General features: G+C 34.3%; 1 protein-coding gene across 5 annotated transcripts in view; it reads left to right on the forward strand.

Annotated features, from left to right (window-relative positions):
• Positions 1-18,303, forward strand: part of mRpL14 (mitochondrial ribosomal protein L14) — a 64,009-nt gene extending 45,706 nt beyond the window's left edge. For all 5 annotated transcript variants that reach the window (XM_090399094.1, XM_090399097.1, XM_090399095.1 and 2 more), the window contains exon 4: positions 16,878-18,303. In XM_090399094.1, the coding sequence (XP_090255220.1) occupies positions 16,878-17,250 (373 nt within the window). In that variant the 3' untranslated portion in view covers positions 17,251-18,303. The remainder of the gene's footprint in view (positions 1-16,877) is intronic.
• The last annotated feature ends 254 nt before the right edge of the window (positions 18,304-18,557 follow it).

The raw sequence follows: 18,557 nt of genomic DNA on the forward strand, positions 1-18,557 counted from the left end.
TAGAGGCTTTCAGGATTAGATATTCACTTTAGGACAAATAGTTGAGAAAGCATGGGAATATAACAACGATCTTTATTTAAGTTTTGTCGATTTGGAAAAGGCATATGACAAGGTGCCAAGAGAGAAGCTATTTAATACGCCACAGTTATATGGTGTCAATGGGGCATTATATCAAGCAATACTTAGTCTTTATTTGAGTTGTAAGTCAGCAGTTAGAATTGAAGGAAGTACAGGAAGATACTTTAATGTTAAATCTGGTGTGAGACAAGGATGTACATTATCTCCTCTGTTATTCATTATATATATGGATCACATTATGAAGGAAGGTGGTATTAAACATGATATCAAAATTGGAGGTGTTAATGACAGCTCTTTGCTTTATGCGGATAATGTTATACTTCTAAATAAAACGCGCACAAGTCTGCAAGATTCTTTGACTAAATTGAATAACTGTTGTAATAGATATGGTATGAAGCTCAGCAATACAAAGACAATGAAAATAGGCAGAATCATTTAAAATGTCAACTGTGTTGTAAATGGAGAACCTGTGGAATAAGTACAACATTTCAGCTACTTAGGCACGATTTTTAGTGAAGATGGTAAATTAAATATAGAAATAGACAACAGAATCAACAAAGCTGGTGTAGTGGGAAGTCAATTGAATAAATTCATATGGAATAAGAGAGAAATTAGTTGGAACACTAAATTAGCTGTATACACGACAATGTTCAAACCAATTTTAACTTATGGATCTGAGAGCTGGGTCAGAAGTAAAACACTTGACCAAAGACTAGAGACTGCAGATATGAGAGTCCTGAGAAAGATTAGAGGCGTGAACAGATGGAATCAATGGCAATATCATATTAAAAATGAGGATATTAAGAAAGAACTTGACATTGTCAGCATCCAGGAATGCATTAGCAGAGCTAATCTCAGGTGGTATGGTCACTTAAACAGAATGGGCCAGGAAAGATTAGCAAAACAAGTGTTCTCTGCCAGGTTGGCAGCAAAACGACCCGGAGGAAGACCAAGATATAGATGGATTGATACGGTACAAAGTGCCTTAGACGATAGAAATATAAGATCAGATAATGTTGGTGTCTTGACAAGTAACAGACTGATTTGGAGAAAAATTGTAGATAGGAAGTTAGTAATAATGTAATTTTTTTCATGTAGTACTATCATATCCTGTACACCCCCTTGAGGGTACATGGTAGGAATTTGATGATGATGAAGATGACATTACTGTTTGGGTATTTGGACTGCAGAAAATCATTTTTCACAAGTAATCATAGATAATCTGCCTGAAACAAAAAGTGAGTGATGATCTGACAAATGTTTTAAAAAATTTAATATTAGTATCGTTTTCCAGTGACCAAGAAAAGTTTATGTATAGACTGATTCATTTTATAAATTATATATTTAGTTTAATCCTTTATCCAAGTGTAATCAAACAAAGTTTGCACCTGAAGTATCTTCAGGACTGGGACAACTCGTGGTAAAGGTTGTATAAGTTCTCATCACTTACCTTAGTATCTCCCATAATGCAAAGCACATCTCCTTATGGACATGTATAATGCTGTGCATTAGGTAAACGCCACCTACCCAGACTGGTTTCGACCTTTATTGAGATCTCATCAGTGGGAGCCAGAACCAGAGGTGGAAGTAATGGAGAAGTCATATTTACCTATACGAGTTGCCAAAAGGTATCGCACCTTATTATTAAATTACTCTGGATTAGAGAAAGATGTTAGAATTTTTTTCACTTGGTTCTTCAGGCACAAACTTTCTTTGCTTATACTGGGATAAAGGATTAAACTAAATATATAATTTATAGTCTAACCAAGTGAAAAAACTTCCAATATTGATTCATTTTGTCTTAAATGCCTATGCATTTTTTTGTAATCTGAAATTAATCTGAAAATGACTGTTCATTATATATTAAAAAACACTACCCTTAATTTATATAAAAATCTGTAGTTGTTAATAACTTAATTCAATAAGAGCAAATCATAATGTGATTGAATATTTAAGAAGTTAGCATGAATTGAAAAGCCCTGATAAAAGGTTCTTCTTTATTAATGCAAAGAACCTTTATCAGGACTTTTCAATTAAAGGTGAGTTAGCTGGTCTCATACAGAGGTGGAGGGTTTCCTTCTTCCAAAGAGGCAAACTAGCTCTGTGAACGCACAATCAACATGCATGAAATACTCACCTTTAGGGGATGTGGGGGGGAGTAGCAAGTTGGCTACATCAAATGACTAAAATTCATAATTAGGAGACTCAATCCATCTCCAATGGATGAGAATTGGATGGAAAAGAATATTATTCTTTTAAGGTCATCAAGAATTTTCAGAAGTGATATCTTTAAATTCTATATTGTTAGTGAATTCTTAGCCATTTGAATCACATCATTTCAGGACCTTGTATAAACAATGATCTTTTTCATCTTCTTAGATTTGATTTGGACCATCCATCAACTTCCATCTAGTACTACAACCTGCCTTGAAATTACATAAATCAAGCTGTTAGCTTTTGCTATTTTATATATTTATTTAAAATAGTTAAATGATTACAGTGGATTCCAGTTAATTGGGCCAAATTGGAAAAGCATGTTTTGGCTCAACTAAGTGGCTGTTCCAGTTAAACAAAGTTGCACACATCAAGAGTTTAAAAGGTGTATGTATAAAATACAAATTTTGACAAGTTTTTTTTTTTGTTTATTGCTTAGCGAAATTACCGACTTATAGATGAACTTAGGTAATTGGTTTTAATTAAAGTAAAATACTTGTCAAAGATTTCATTGATATATGTATTAAACACACATGCAGTTTTTAGCATGACGATGTAGGAATTGATTGAAGTTAGTCTGTTGGTTTTTTTTTTTAAATAATTTTTTTCAGAAAATTGCAACTTATAATAAAATATTAATTATAGTACTTTCATTAGTACTTTCCTACATTTCAGCAATGTAACATTGCCATCATCAGGAATCATAAAAATAATATGTGTATGCAAGCTTTAACACTGGGCAAATGAGGCTGAAGGAAGGCAACCAGATTTGGGCCTTGATTCCCAAATGGCAATTCCCCCCCCCCCTGGTGGTGCTAAATCCAGTGGTATTGGCTGTTGGGCTGATGATGAATGCTTCCTGAATTTGGAGCAGTCTTCTGCATCCAAATTTGTTGAGGTTTAGAAAGTTTCTCTGGTCTGAGACAGATTTGAGGAATAGCTTCTCATATTTGTATTTGCTGCAGTGTAATAGAGTGGCCTTCTTCCTCAGCAAGTCCTGAGTGGTTGTAATAGTAGAACCAAATGAAGTCCTTGCGTTGATAAATTCTGATATTGGCAGTCCTGACTGTTTGGCCATAGTGAAATAGTTTGCAACTGCAAGGGACCTGGTAGGTCTAGGGAATGTGGCTGGACTTTGATGGAGCAGACAAGGGATGCCAATTTTTTATGTGGTTGTATTGCCTTTGGATTTTTGTTAATTACTTGGATGTCCTCCAGATATATGGAATGGTGATTTATTTTGTGTAATCTCTGCTCTGAAGGGAGAGAGGCAGTTACAGAGTTTAATATTTTTGGGAGGAATGTAACCATTGGCTAAGAAAGTGTTGAGAATATGGTCAAGTTAAGTAGTTAGGGAATGCTATCAGAACTAATTATTTTTGTCCTGTTATATAGGTGTTTTATAATCCCATGTTGTTTGGGAGGAGATGACTGTTGGTGATTGCATCTACCAGTATGTGTGGGTTTTCTGTAAATGGAGAATTCCATCAGGCTAGCATATAATCAGTCTCTAGGAATGGGAGACTGTCGTGGTTTTCCTTTTCTAAGGTGTACTGGTTCCTGAGGTGTTGATTGTTTAGATGTGTTAAGAAAATATTGATCATATCAGTTTTGGTTTGTGTGGGAGCAGAGTTCAAGGTTTTTCTTCACCGGTCTCTATGAAGAAGTTGGCCAGGTGTGGAGAACCAATGGCTGACCCCTATGTCTGTTTGTAGAATTTTCCTTGCCAAATAAAATAGTCTGAGTTCATAGTGAACTGAAACAGGGAAAGATCTCAAGAGGAGATATGGCTTGGATGAGGTCTAAGGTGTCTTGTAGTGAGACATTTAGTCAGTAGAAAGGAGACATCAGAACTGACACATTATGTCAAAGTGTTTGGAGTGTGAGGTTTTCTATACTGGCTTTAAAGTGGGCTGATTTTTTTATGTGTGAATCTGTGTTGTCAGGATATTGTGCGAGTATTTTGGCTAATTGGTATGTGGGTTAATCAAAGCCATCCACAGTGGGATGTAATGGCACATTTTGTTTATGGATTTTTGGTAAAATATATAACTGGAGTGGGGGGGGTAGAGTTATATGGTTTCTTTTCTTTGTGATGACTTCCACAGGCCAAGAGGTGACATTTTTAAAGAGCCTGTGGGTTCTGATGTATTGGTGGGATCATAGTCTATAGTAGTGATTCTTAAATTTTTTTGCTCCATGCACCCCCTTTTACCAAGTTTGAATATCATATCCCCTTTCCAAGATTGTTTGACTAAAAGGTGCATTCAAATAATATGGACACAATTTTGAAAATCTTTTATTAATTTTCTATATTAGTACACATGCATTGACTGGGATTATTTTTATAGTGGAGTTTTACAAATTTAGCAGCAATAGAAAATGATGGATTGTAAAACTTGAATAAAAGTGGCTTTCTTTTATTCATAACTAATTCATTACAGTCAATGAGAAATCTGCGATTGATTTTCCTTCACCAATTTATGGATATGAGAAGGAGTTCTTGAAAGGGCACAATGGCGGTAATTTTCAACCTCCAACCTACTTCATTGTTTAGTTTTCATTTGCAACAAAGTTGAAAAGTTTGACTCACAAAGATATGTTGATACAAATGGAATCAATGTATGAATAGCTCAAGGGCCAAATTTTGCGACTGATTTCTCATTGAACATATATCTCTTGCTCCCAAATCAGTCTTCAGCTTCAGAAATTCATCTTGATAGTCTTCAGGAACTTTTTCCACTGACAACTTGAATGGATTTTGCACAAAATCCAACTCCTCATCACTAACTTCAGGAAAATATCAGCTGAATTAATTTTCAAGTGCTGTCAAATGCTGCAAAATTTCTTTTTTCATAAATTCTGGAAATACCTTGTTTTCACTCCCAGCATCAAGAACTGATGACAGTTTTCAAACACTGAAACATTTTCTATCTTGAATTTTTTCTTTCAGTTTTGCAACTTACTCATGAAAGCTTTCAAGGAATCAATGAATAATATGATATTTGTATTCCTCCTTGCATCTGAATATTCAGTTTATTCAGCTGCTCAAAAATGTCAACCAAATATGCAAGGTGCATGATCCATTCCTTATTATCCAACCAGGCAGAAAATTTTGTTTTACCCTGAACTTTAAAAAAATAATTCGAGTTCATCTTTAAGCTCAGATACTTGCTGAATTACATTTTCTCTTGAAAGCCACCGAACATTTGTGTGGAAAAAAAGCAAATATTGGCATGCATCCATGTCAATACATATCTGCTTGAAAAGTTATGTTAAGTGCTCCTCCTTTGATAAAATTCACAATTTGAATTGTTTGATCCAAAACCTTTTCTAATGAAGTTGGAAATGTTTTTGAGGCCAGTGCCTGGTGATGGATCATACAATGAATGCCTTTCACTTTTGGAGCTCACTGTTTTCACAAGCTTGAAATCCATAGTTTGTCCCCCAACATCTGGTGCTCCATCTGTACAGCACTCATGGACATTGTCATATCCCCCACATGTCCCAAGGGCACAGAGGTCTGACATACGTCAGTTTACAGGCCGAAGTTAACCCAGTGAAAATGGCCAATCCTCAGCAGAGTGCCAGCAGCATTGAATGATTGAAACTCTTCCAACTACTAACCACACTCAGACTTACTTAACTTTTTTGTGTGAGCCATTAGTAGCAGAGACCCTACCAATCAACCAACCTCTGCTGGCACCCATGGACAGTATCCGACAAAAGATTTTTTTTCTGATTAAAAAAAAAGATAAAACTTTTTCAAAAATATCTGAGGCCTTGGTAGTTGTTTCAAGAGGAGAACAAATGAGAAATTCCTCTTTAAATAAACCCAAGTGAACATATCCTGTGAACCTGGAAATTTTTTTACATGCTAGTGGTAGTTGTGGCCACGTTCAAGTTCACAAGTTTGCTTCAGGGTGAAAGATAAGTTTACTATGTCGTTAGAATGTAGTTGAGACTTGAAATATGAGAATTTTAGTAGATTTCGTATTTCTTGATGTTCCAACATTTTATTTTCTTGAAATACTTTGTCTGCTGAAGCAAACAATCCAGAAAGAATTGTTCAAAGGTCGAAGTTCAGCATAGTAGTAGCAAGCTCCTCTTCTAACACGAGTGGCTGCAGTCTGTTCCCATAAAAGAGCAAAGCTAGTGTAGATGTAAATGCAGAGAGCCTTTGGTAAAGTAAACTGGTGTTTTAATTTAATACAATTCAGGGTGACATTATTATCCTGGCAGCATTTTAAAAAGATTAATCTATTCAGTTGTCTGGATATCTTCAGCTTACTGTATTAACTGACCTTTTGTGCAATAGAATCTCTGTAGATAATGGTAATTCTGGTAGACAAGCTTATATGTTCGTTACTCATAATGATTATTTTTCAGGAAATTACAGTGTATATTAAAATAATAATTAAATAACGTTAATTAATACTTTCCAAATTTTAGTAATGTTACATTGCCATATAGCCTTCTCATCTGTGTAGAGTATGATCCCACCAATACACAGATGAGAATGCCTATAAGCTCCTTAAAAAGGTCACCTCTTGGCCTGTGGAAGTCACAAACTGAAATCATATAGCTCTAGCCCCCCACACCCCTGATATATAGGCTACCAAAAATCCATAAACAAAATGTGCCATTACATTGCATTGTCAGTGGCACTGATTCACCCACATAGAAATTAGCCAAAGTGCTCACACAATATACTGGCAACAGAGCTTCATACATAAAAAAACTCAGTCCACTTTAAAGTCAGTATAAAAAACCTTACACTTCAATGCACTGACATAACGGTCAATTTTGATGTCTCCTCTCTGTTGCCTAACATCCCACTCAAAGACATCTTAGGCCTCATCCAAGTCATATTTCCTCCTGATATCTCAGCTCTGTTTCACTTCACTATGAACCATATTAAATTTGGCATAGAAAATTCTACAAAGAGAGGACAGCCATGGGGTTCTCTGCTTTCTGTATCTCTGCCTATTTCTTCATTGAGACTTTTGAAGAAAACTCTGCCCCACATAAACCCATTGTCTGGCTATGCATAGATGATGCATTCTTCGTTGGGCCATGTAGTCTGGATATGCTCATCATTTTCTTAACACATCTAAACAATCGATATCCTAGGATCCAGTGTACTTTAGAAAAGGAAAACAATTTCTCATCCTAGAGACTCTGATTACATGCCAGTCTGATGGATCCCTGGTATTATCCATGTATGGAAAATCCAAACATATATGTAGATACATTCACCAGAAGTCACATTCCCCCCTCCCACTACCGCCTAACAATATTCTATCAGTTCTGATAGTAGTGCTCTAACTACCAAACTTGACCATCATCTCAACCCTTTCTTAGTCAATGACTACAGTCCTCAGAAAATATTAAAACTCTGTAACTGCATCCACTCCTCCTTTCTCCCTTAAGAGCAGAGATTACATATAATCTATCACTATTCCATATATCTGAGACTCATATGAAAAGTTAACAAAAATCCAAAGGAAATACAACCTTACAATCACTTACAGACTACATAAAGAATTGGCATCCCTTATCTGCTCCACTAAACATCAGCCACATTCCCAAAACCTATCAGGTCCTTTGCAGTTAATCTGACTACAGCCAATATCAGAATTTCTCGACACAATGACTTCATTTAGTTCCACCATTACAGCCAGGACTTGCTGACCATGCTTTGGACACCCACCACCACAGGATACACTCGAAGAAGGCCACTCTATTGTGCCAGTCAGGCTGGCCGAGTGGTTAGCGTATCCATTCTCCAGCCAAAAGGCTGCGGGTTCGAATCCCGCCGTGGGCATGGATATTTGTTATTGTATTTGGAAATACTAGTGATGGTTGACGGTAGATGGCGTTGGTGTAGTTGCGGTCAGTTGGTGGATTGAGTGGCGGAGACAGAGCTGTAGAGCAGGTACCCTCCCTTGATGAGTCTTTGGACTCCCTAGAGGTGTCTAATAATAATATTACACCTCAGCAAATACAAATATGGGAGGCCGTTCCTCGAATCTGCCTCTCAGCCCCAAGAAACTTTCCAAACCTTAACAAATTTGGTTGCATGAGGCTGCTCGAAATTTGGGAAGCACTCATCCTCCAATATTCAGCTTCATTTGGCCACTGTTAATCCCTGTGTTCATATATCATTGTTTTTGTGATCCCTGATGATGCAATATAATGTTGCCAAAACATAGGAAAGTATTAATTAAAGTTAAGATTATTGTAATTAATATTTTAGTATATATTGCAATTTGCTGAAAAATAATAGTTATGAGTAACCAACATGTAAGCCAGTCTGTCCACCAGATTTTTTTTGGCTGCAATTAAAATCAGTGCAGGTATAATATTACCTTCTTGCATGAAATAGTCATAATCCAGTAATAAATTTTCTAGCATCTTGGGTAGTCACTAATTCAAGTTTGGGGTGTCATCCTTATCACTTACTTTTTCTTCTCATGTCCTCTGATGTTTTGTTTCAGTTTCCTCTTCAAAATCTTCATTTTCATTATAGTATTGAATATGACCTTCGATGGATGCAAACATTTCATACTTTCATAATTTTTGGTGTTCACATCTAATGGTACATCATTTTTTTCACTATCAGCCACATCCATGATTAAATGCTCACAACCACAGTTAACAAAATAGTTTTCAATGGTCTTGTTGCTTATTTCTCATGTTTTGAGAAACGAGCAACAAGAGTAACTTTTGAAAAACTTCTAAAAGAGTAACTTTTGAGCTGACGTCCTGAGAAATTGTCAAGAACCATTAAAAGTTTTCTTGATTTACATTGTAATTATTCGATGTCCCAACTCAAGCTAGTTCTTAAAAAATACAGATAACATCCATGCATTTTCGTTTGCATGGTACTGAACTGAGCAAACTCTCCATTCTAATCCGTTTTCCATCAAAGCCTGGAATATTGCAGGTTCTTCTTCTTTGGTGTATCAATCCGAAAATTGGTAAATATAGCAGCACATCACAACATCCTGTCTTGGGACTTCCTTTTTATCTCTTCATAACTCAGCGCCAGTTAGCATCATTATGTTATTTATATATGAAATTCTTGGTCTGTCTCGTGGCCTCTTTCCTTCTACAGTCCCCTCCATTATTTCTGTAATCAGTCCCCCATGCCTCAAATGGTGTCCAATTAGGCTTTTTCTTCTCTTATTGATGTGTTTCATTAATGACCGCTCTTCATGAACTATATTCAGAACTTCTTCATTACTTTTCTTTTCTGTCCAACTAATTTTCATCATCTTATCAACACTAAAATTTTAAATGAAAATTACTTAATTCTTTTAACAGTCCAGAAGTTACTATCTGGCCCAGTTAAATAGCATTGTGTCCCAAATAAACAAAGCAAATTTTTGTTATATTCTCATTTTGTTTTTGTTCTTCGGGACTTGTCTCAATCATATAGCAGTCCCAATTAACTGGAATCTATTGTATATAAAATCACACACACACACAAATGCTGTTAGAACTGCATGTCCAAAGGTGTTAGGTAGCAACTCTACCACTGGACTTAGCCAGTCCTGGGGAAATTTGATATATTTCAAATCTTGGCCAAAGAAAAGCTAGACTAACTATCAGGGAAATGAGCATGATTCGGAAAAAGGTGAACAAAATCAGAAGAAGGAACGTATAATGAAAATTGCAATTTGGAATGTAAGAATCATTACACACAAAAAAAGAGAAACTTGATGACCAACTAACCAGCCAATATAAAGATATGTGTAGTAACAGAAACAAAGAAAAAGTACTAAAGAAACAAATAACGATACACAAATCTATAGGGGAGTAAAAACATAAAGAAGAAAAGCAAAGGCAGGTATAATGATTGTGATATATAAATCTATGCAGAACAATATTGCATATAACTACTGGACTAAAATACTAATAGAAATCAAACTAAACATTAAGAGATCATAACAATAATTGGGGCTTATTGTTTACTACTAGCAGTGAATTAAAATGCCAGAATATTAAACAGGAAATGCAAAACAAACATAGGATACCTACAAACTAAGTGACAAAATTTCTTTATTACGAGATCCCCATACTAGACCACAGTATCAAAAATGTATTGATTTAAAAACAAGCCACACAAATCAAATGACATAAAAGAGGAATGGGAAAATCTGAAATAAATTCTGCCAAAAGCAGCAAGAAAGCTTAATAATAAAGAGTAAATGGAATAGAAAAAAATATTACAAAAAGACGATTACAGTCGAGTCTTTTTATGTGGTAGATATGTTCCACAGAAAAACTGCATATATATAAGCACAAAAAAAGACCTAACTTACGTTGAAAAATTAGGGATATGTACCATAATTTTCTAAAACCGCATAAAACCGAAGCAATAATTAAAATAAACCTAAAATTGCATAAAAAAAGTATAAAATTCAGGAAAATAAGAATGCCTAAGTTTGTTTTAAAGCTTTATTCATTTAATTTTATTGAAAATAACAATATTTTTTACATTTTGTCATCAGAATGATCGTCGTTATTAGACAATATTCGGCAACGTTTGCGAACTGGTACAAAACACTTTCGTCACCAGAAGAGATAATCAGTGCATCAGATCTGTATGGTAAAGGCAATGGTTCTTCACAAACAGAATTAGCTTCACCCTTGTTCTATGCTGATTTTTTTCTTCTGACAATGTAATCAGTGATTAAACTTTGCAATGATGATTTTACTAATTTTTTATACAGCTCATGATATTGAGACATACAGTTCTTCAGCTCACATTGGAATTTAAAGGCTCATTCAGAATTTGTGTCATTAACAAGAAAATGATTTTCCAATTTATTGCACAGTTCAAGACCTCGAATTATATTTGCAGTGAGGGGGACAGGTTTTCCTTCCGTTTCACTAACATTTTCTGGATCTCCGACGATATTGAAAGTTAATCTATATCCAATAATATCACCATCACTTAAGGCATTATCCACAAGCGATTCATCTACATCATTCTGTCTAAATGTATCCAAACCTACTCCACCAATTTCCTGTGCCAAAGTAATGATTTCAGCTGATAATGTAGATGTTTGAATGGTTGTACTGTTTGCAACACTTCCAGGCCAAGCTGTTTTCCAGCAGGCATTTAAAGTTTGTGGTCTTATTTCAGCAATAGCAGATGCAACATGATTTAAGCAGTCCAAAATAGAATTTTTTTCCAAATGTCAGTTACTGTTAATGATTCATTTTCTAGTTTTTTCCAAATGTCAGTTACTGTTAATGATTCATTTCCTAGTTTATCCAATTTAAATTGAAAAATGTGCTAATATTTTTAAAAAGTAGCAATTATGCCTTGATCTAATGGCTGAATAATGCTTGTATTATGTGGAAAAAACGTTACCTGCACATTTGGATGACTTAGTGCATTGTCAACAATTAATAAAACATTAAAATCGAGAGCTTTTTGCTTTATATATGTTTCTACTTCTGGTACAAAGCAATTATTGAACCATTCAGTAAATACAGCAGTTGTTACCCAGGCCTTTGTATTAGCCATCCAATGTACTGGCAGCTGTTTTAGAGCACGTGGTCTTAGAGATCGATTTACACTAGGATGGGTTTCAACATTCGATCTGATGCATTGCTGCAAAGTAACAACGTTACTCGATCTTTGCTTGCTTTTTTCTCAGACTTTGCGATCTAAGTTCGACTAGGCATTTTCTTCCAAAACAATTCTGTTTCGTCAGCGTTAAACACTTGATTGGGAAAATGTCCACCATCTGCAATAATTTTGGCTAACTTCTCTTGAAAATTTTTGGCTGCTTCATCTGCTACTGCAACCTTGCCTGTAATCTTCACATTATGAAGTGCATTCCTTTTTAAAACCTGGTTAACCATCCTTTGCTAGCTGAAAATTCTTTATCAGCCTGGGAAGCAGAAGTAGACGGCTCCAATTGCTTCATCTGTTCATGAAACCCGAAGAGCTTTTTGTTTAATTAAATAACCACTTATAGGAATTCTTCTTTGAGTTAATTCTTCAATCCAAATTACGAGCGCTTGTTCTGTTTTTTCTAATAAAACATCTCTTGGGTACTATGATAATTTGGCATTTAGTTTTGTGCCAGAATTGACAGATTTTCTTATTGTCACTTCATTCTTTTTAGTTGCTCTTATAGTAGATTTGCCTAAATTAAAATGGTTACCAATCGCTGTAGATCCTTCTCTTTTGCTAAGCAGTCTAAAATTGCAATTTTCATTTCCAAAGAAATTGTTTTTCTTTGGTGCTTTTTTTTCTCCACTGGGCCAAATTAAATCTTTAAAATAAAAATTAGTAAAATTTAGACTTTCCATAATGAAAAGACAAACACTTACTCGCATGCAAAATGAAACTTCATGGACACTCACTGCTTACACGTTACGCTAGAATGTGCTGCAGCACATTCATTATGTACAACGGTACATAAGTTTGAAGTTATGCGGTGCATAACTTCAAACTTATGTACCGTTGAAAAATGAAAAATCGAAAAACACCAGGAGATAAACAAATCGGCTAACGCCTTTTATTCCCTAATAGGCAGTAGGCGAAGCCTTTATACCCTATCTAGCTTTTGGAGACTAAGTGGGCAGTTCAATCTCCACCAGTAACCAATCGGACATAGCTGGCCCATGTCTATCACTAATTATAGGCGGCTACTGATGAATAGACCAGCTAACAAGTGCTGCCCTCTCTTGGTGCCTAACCCTAATGGGATATGTTATTGTCTGAAATAATGTAGGTACTACGGTCGATTTTCTGGAGTTTATAGGACGAAACACCCGCTTGTCCGTGCCAGAGATCGACCAACTCGGGAACCAGTTGAAGATAGGCTTAGAAAAAGTTCCTCAAGTCGGCGACTAGACTTCGACCTAGGTCTAACTTCAAGCGGCCAAGCACAGAGGACGCAAGCACCACTTCCACTGAGCTACACAGGCCTCAAACCAGGAGAAGACAATATAAACATGGGACTACAAAAATGCAGGTGAAAAATTTAATGAAAGACTCCTGAAATTCTTTATGATGGTCTGGATTTCTGGGAAAAATCAACTCTTTTATAAAAAAAGAATATTAAGACTGCAATAACTATAGGGGAATTAGTCTGCTCAATGCATAGTACAAAATATATATCAGAAATATTAAGAGAGAACCTAAACCATATTGTGGAGGACAAGTTACAGAGTACAATGGATTCCGAAAAGGCAGACTCAATTTTTACTCTGAAATTATTAATTGAAAAGAGAAGAGAATTTCAAAAAGAAACACATGGCCTTCATTGATTATGAAATAGCCTTTGATCAAATTAATAGATAAAAAGTTTTTACAGTATCAACTGATTAAGCCAGCTCTTACAGTCTATTCAACAAATATATGCAGGAAATAAGTAGCAGTCAAATTAGAAAAAAATATCAAAATGAAGAACAAGCAAGAATATACCTGCTCATGTTTACTTTTTTATATATGCACAAACACATGTTATTATTTGCAAATGATCAAATTGTATTAGTTACATGAGAAAATAATGTATGAAGATCAGTAAAATCATTAAATGAAATTTCAGAACAATATAATATGAGAGTATCTAAAGTAAAGACAAAAGTAATGCCTTTGAAAAGTTAAACTCCAGTAATAAGTAAAACAATGATAGATAATAAAATATTAGAACAGGTAAATCCTTTCAAATACTGGAATGTGACAACATATGAAGATACGAAAGATATAGACATTAAAATATCAAATTTTGGTAAGGTAAACAGCATAATAATATATTTAAGCCATCCCTATTACAGAAAACACACCAGAATCAAACTATATAATGTCCTATCTAAATAATGTTTATTATAAGGAAATTAAATATAGACCATCAAAAAAAAAAATTAAAAAAAATTGATTTAAAACATGGTAATGAAATTTCCCAGAAAAATAGCTGGGTGTGGTGAAAGAAGTAGTGGTGTGTAAGGAGGATTCCCATTTCAGATAAGTTTTTTTGAAATAATTAATAATATATAAGTGTGTGTTCATGAGTAAAAGTTGCTATAAATGTTGTGCACTTGTAGTGTTATTAATGTGTGGAATATTTTTTAAATTTATTTACAAATTCATTGATATTAGAGCTTAGTGTAGCAATCGGCAAAGGAAAGATGGTTGCAGCTTTGTCCATGCAGGAATTTAACTTTGACTTCAGTTGTTTTGTGAAATGTGAGGTGTGCTATATGTACTCGTTTGATTACATTGATAAATTGTGAATGTTTAAGGCAGATGGAAGGAGGGTGTGTGTGTGTGAAGTGTGAGCTGAATGAGGACTTGATGAGTGCTAATATGTTGATGACAGAAAGTGTTAGTAGCGAGAATGCCACGAGAAGAATGAGTGCTCATCTGATAGAGAAGGATGGTATAAAAGAGCAGCGGAAAAATGTTAAAAAACTTTTGAAAAAGAGAATGAGCAATCTGAAAAATTTAACCAATGATAAGAAAGACGAAAGTGATGTGAATATGGAGGAAGGCAACGAAATCGAGAGAGTGATTGAAAGTGGAAGTGTGCTGCAAGGTTCGAAAGAATGAATGAGAGCGAAAGTGTGACGCAGGGTTCGAGAGTTCAAAAAAGGGAAAATTAAGTATAGTTTCTGGGAAAATTCCTGTGTTACTCCTCTTAAACACTATTAATATAATTACGGCTATTATAGCCTGTTTTTGTTTAGGAGTGTCCCTTATTTTAAAACATTGGCTAACATTACTCAAAAAAGGGGTATATATATATATTTTTAGGGCATTACGGGTGTGGACACTTGGACACTCATTCCGACAAGGTTCCGATGAGGGTCAGACACGACCAAAACGGTCTACACCCCGTTAACCCCTGTCCCAGTTTCCACATAAGGATACCCCACACACACACACACAAAAATGCGGCCCTAAACAAAATAATATATATATTTATATATATATATTATTAATAGTAACCCAGGTTTCCAAACTTATTTCGCATCCCCCCCCCCCCGTTTATAAACAACCTTCAGCAGGATCTTGGAATTGGAAGGCATCATAGAACCAAAAACAAGGTATGTACAAAAGTTTTTCCACCTCTTTTATTCTGCCATAATTGCCTTCTATACTCACCCATAATGCCCTAAATATATATATATATATATACACCCCTTTTTTTGAGTAATGTTAGCCAATGTTTTAAAATAAGGGAAAATTATTTTCAGAAGAAGATTCATACGGGCCATTATATCCATGTTAAATCTCACTTTTGACATCCTAATGAAAAGGCTGAACTATTAAAACTTTAGTACTTCATGCTCATTCTTTATGTTCTTCAGATGAACTTTTGCAGAAAGAATTATAACATTAAATCCACCTCTTTATCAAATGGTTTTAAGGATTCTATCATCAAAAAAGCTTTTAACAGTTATATCTCTGCCTCTTCCAATAGAGAAGAAAGAACTCGCATTCCTATTCCTTATGTGCAAGTCATTTCTGAATGCATAGTGAAAGTTTTAACACTTGAATACTTTTTGTTGCCTTTTGTTCCATCAGAAAAATCTCTCTCTCAAAGACAAGCTTCCAACTGTAGGTTTTCCAGTCGTCTACCAGATTCTTGCTCTTGTGGATTATTTTGGGCAAACCAGATGATCTGTTTTGTTCATCTAGAAGAACACGAGTTTTGTATTAAATATCATAAGCCTGAACAGTAGTCTGGACTTGGTGACCATGCTATCTGCACAAAAATAGTTTATTGGAACAAGACAAATCCTCCATAAGAGTCATTTCTTTGTAGAACATCTTTATAAAGAAATGTGCGAAACTTAAACAGATCTGATGTCCTAGTACTTTTTAAATCTGCTAATCCTTCCTAACTTTGTTTGTGTTTGTCTGTAGTTAGAAAATTATTAATTCTTTTTAGTTATCTTGCATTAGCTACTAAGGTGGTGCTTTTTAGAATTGTCTGTTATTGTTTAATTGCCATTCTCTAAACCTGTACTGAAGATGTCTAACACTTTGGCAAAAATTTTATGTTAAATAATTTTTTTTTATTTGCATTTTCCTCCATTTTTATATTTATTTTGTTTAATCTAGATGCCACCTAAACCAGTTATTCATAATGCATACATTATTTCCCAACTGAAAATTGCAGGTCACTAATGGATTATTATCAGTCCTATGCATGTTTTATTGTTCATTGACTTATAATCATGATGTTTTTTCAACTATTAATTTATTCTCACAAAGCAAACTATAAAGTCAGAGAAACTAAGCAATCTGTTTGCTAATAAAATCTTGTTTGCAAAATACTGTGAGGTGTAGTTAATTATGAATGCTAACCACAAACGTTTCCATATTTGTTTTTAAATATATTATTAGCCTATTGCCTGTATTCATTTTATTGTAGGTACCAGTGCATACTTCATTTCAGTATTAATAATAAAAACATGCATTCAGTACATTTTATTTAATGAATTTCCCTAAATACATTTATAAGCTAAGTTCATGTTAGATTATTTTATTTCTATTATTTATTTTCTATGTGTCATTCATTCAATTTTCTTTTTTTTTAATGCAGATCATCTCCATCATTAGAGCATGTTATGCATATGACTCGTTTGAGAGTGGTTGACAATAGTAAACTTGGCAAACAAGCAATGTTAGAAGGAAAACCTCCTAAATGCATTCATGTTTATACCCCAACAGGTATTGGTACAATAGGTGACAAAGTGTTGGTTGCAATAAAAGGAAAGAAGAAAAAAGGATATATTGTAGGAGTGAAACAGAAGCAAAAACCATTTATCCCAAAATTTGACACTAATAACATTGTTCTTTTAGATGATCAGGGTAATCCTTCAGGCACAAGAATTCTAGTACCAATACCAAATTTATTAAGAGGCAAAGGGGCAGAATTCACTAAAATTATTGCTATAGCCACAAGATTTGTATAAATAGTTTAAATTTGTACTGTTTAATATGCTTTACATTCAAGTATCAGATCTGTTAGGTTTGAAAGTTTTTTGTTAAATGTTAAATTATAAAAGTGATCATGATGTAAATTTTCATTAACTTAGTTGAAACTTATAATTAACTCTTCCTATAGGGAATAATAGGCATTAGCAAATTACAATAAATCCTGAAGAAAGCATGTAATGGCTTACTTGATTATAATTCTGGCTAGTCAAAGAAATACTTGAATTCAATCAGATGACTTGATTTCTTGCAAAGAACCTTATATTTATGGCAGGTGTTTCCAAATAACACATGTGAAGCTGTTTGGATTGGACTGCAAACAGTGAAGAAAAATAATTATTAATATATATATATATATATATACAGCTCTGAAATTTTCTTTACATGTTTTTTGTATGTTCATTTCAGATTCATAAGAGTAAGATTTAATGCATGGCATTATTATGCACGTTTTTATTTTTTTAATCAGTGAATTTGTCTTAATTTGGTACTCAGTCTGCTGTAATTTAAAATAGAATGACCATTGTCCTGTTAACCAAGTTGTGAGACCCATGCTTTTTGCATTCTGAAATTTATAATTTCTTTATAAAATATTTTCATAAAAAATTGTCTGTTTCTTCATTTACATATAATATAAAGAAATAATTTTTTTTTATTAACTACATATATGTAGTGACTAAAATATTAAGACATTATCTTGATAAATGATCTATTAATAGCATGTTACTAACGATGTAGCAGGTGCAGGCTTAAATAGGTTTCAGAATGCCTCCTGACGACAGTATATATATGTTCAGGTGTATGATAAATGGGAAGAGGTCACATTGAGTGACTTTCAATGGACAGATAATAATGGGAGCCAGCAGGGCCATTAAAAGTATCTCAAACTGTTGCTCTGTTAGGCCAGAGATATCTGAACAGTGTAAAAAAGTGTTGCTCGTTGTTAGTGCCTGCGTGCACATATCATAGTTTTTATGTTCCTGGAAGATGGCAATGTAACATTGCCGAAATATTGGAAGGTATTGATTAAAGTTTTTTAATTAATATTTTAGTATACGTTTGTTATTTCCTGAAAAATTTAAAGTCATGAACAGTGTAAAAGGCAGACAAAGGATCATAAGTTCTAATAGATATAGGTGAAGTGATAATTATCAGTTTAATTAGTGACTACAATGGAGAAAATGTATCTGAATGCATCATGTATTGGAGAACTATAACAGTGGATGATTCTTGAAGGTATTTCCTGTCCAGTGAAGGAAGTAGCTACAGCTAAGGTAGACAAATA

The sequence above is a fragment of the Typopeltis vanoorti genome, chromosome 10 (assembly GCF_054136105.1).
Source record: "Typopeltis vanoorti isolate ZY-2024b chromosome 10, IOZ_Tvanoo_1.0, whole genome shotgun sequence".
Classification (NCBI taxonomy): domain Eukaryota; kingdom Metazoa; phylum Arthropoda; class Arachnida; order Uropygi; family Thelyphonidae; genus Typopeltis; species Typopeltis vanoorti.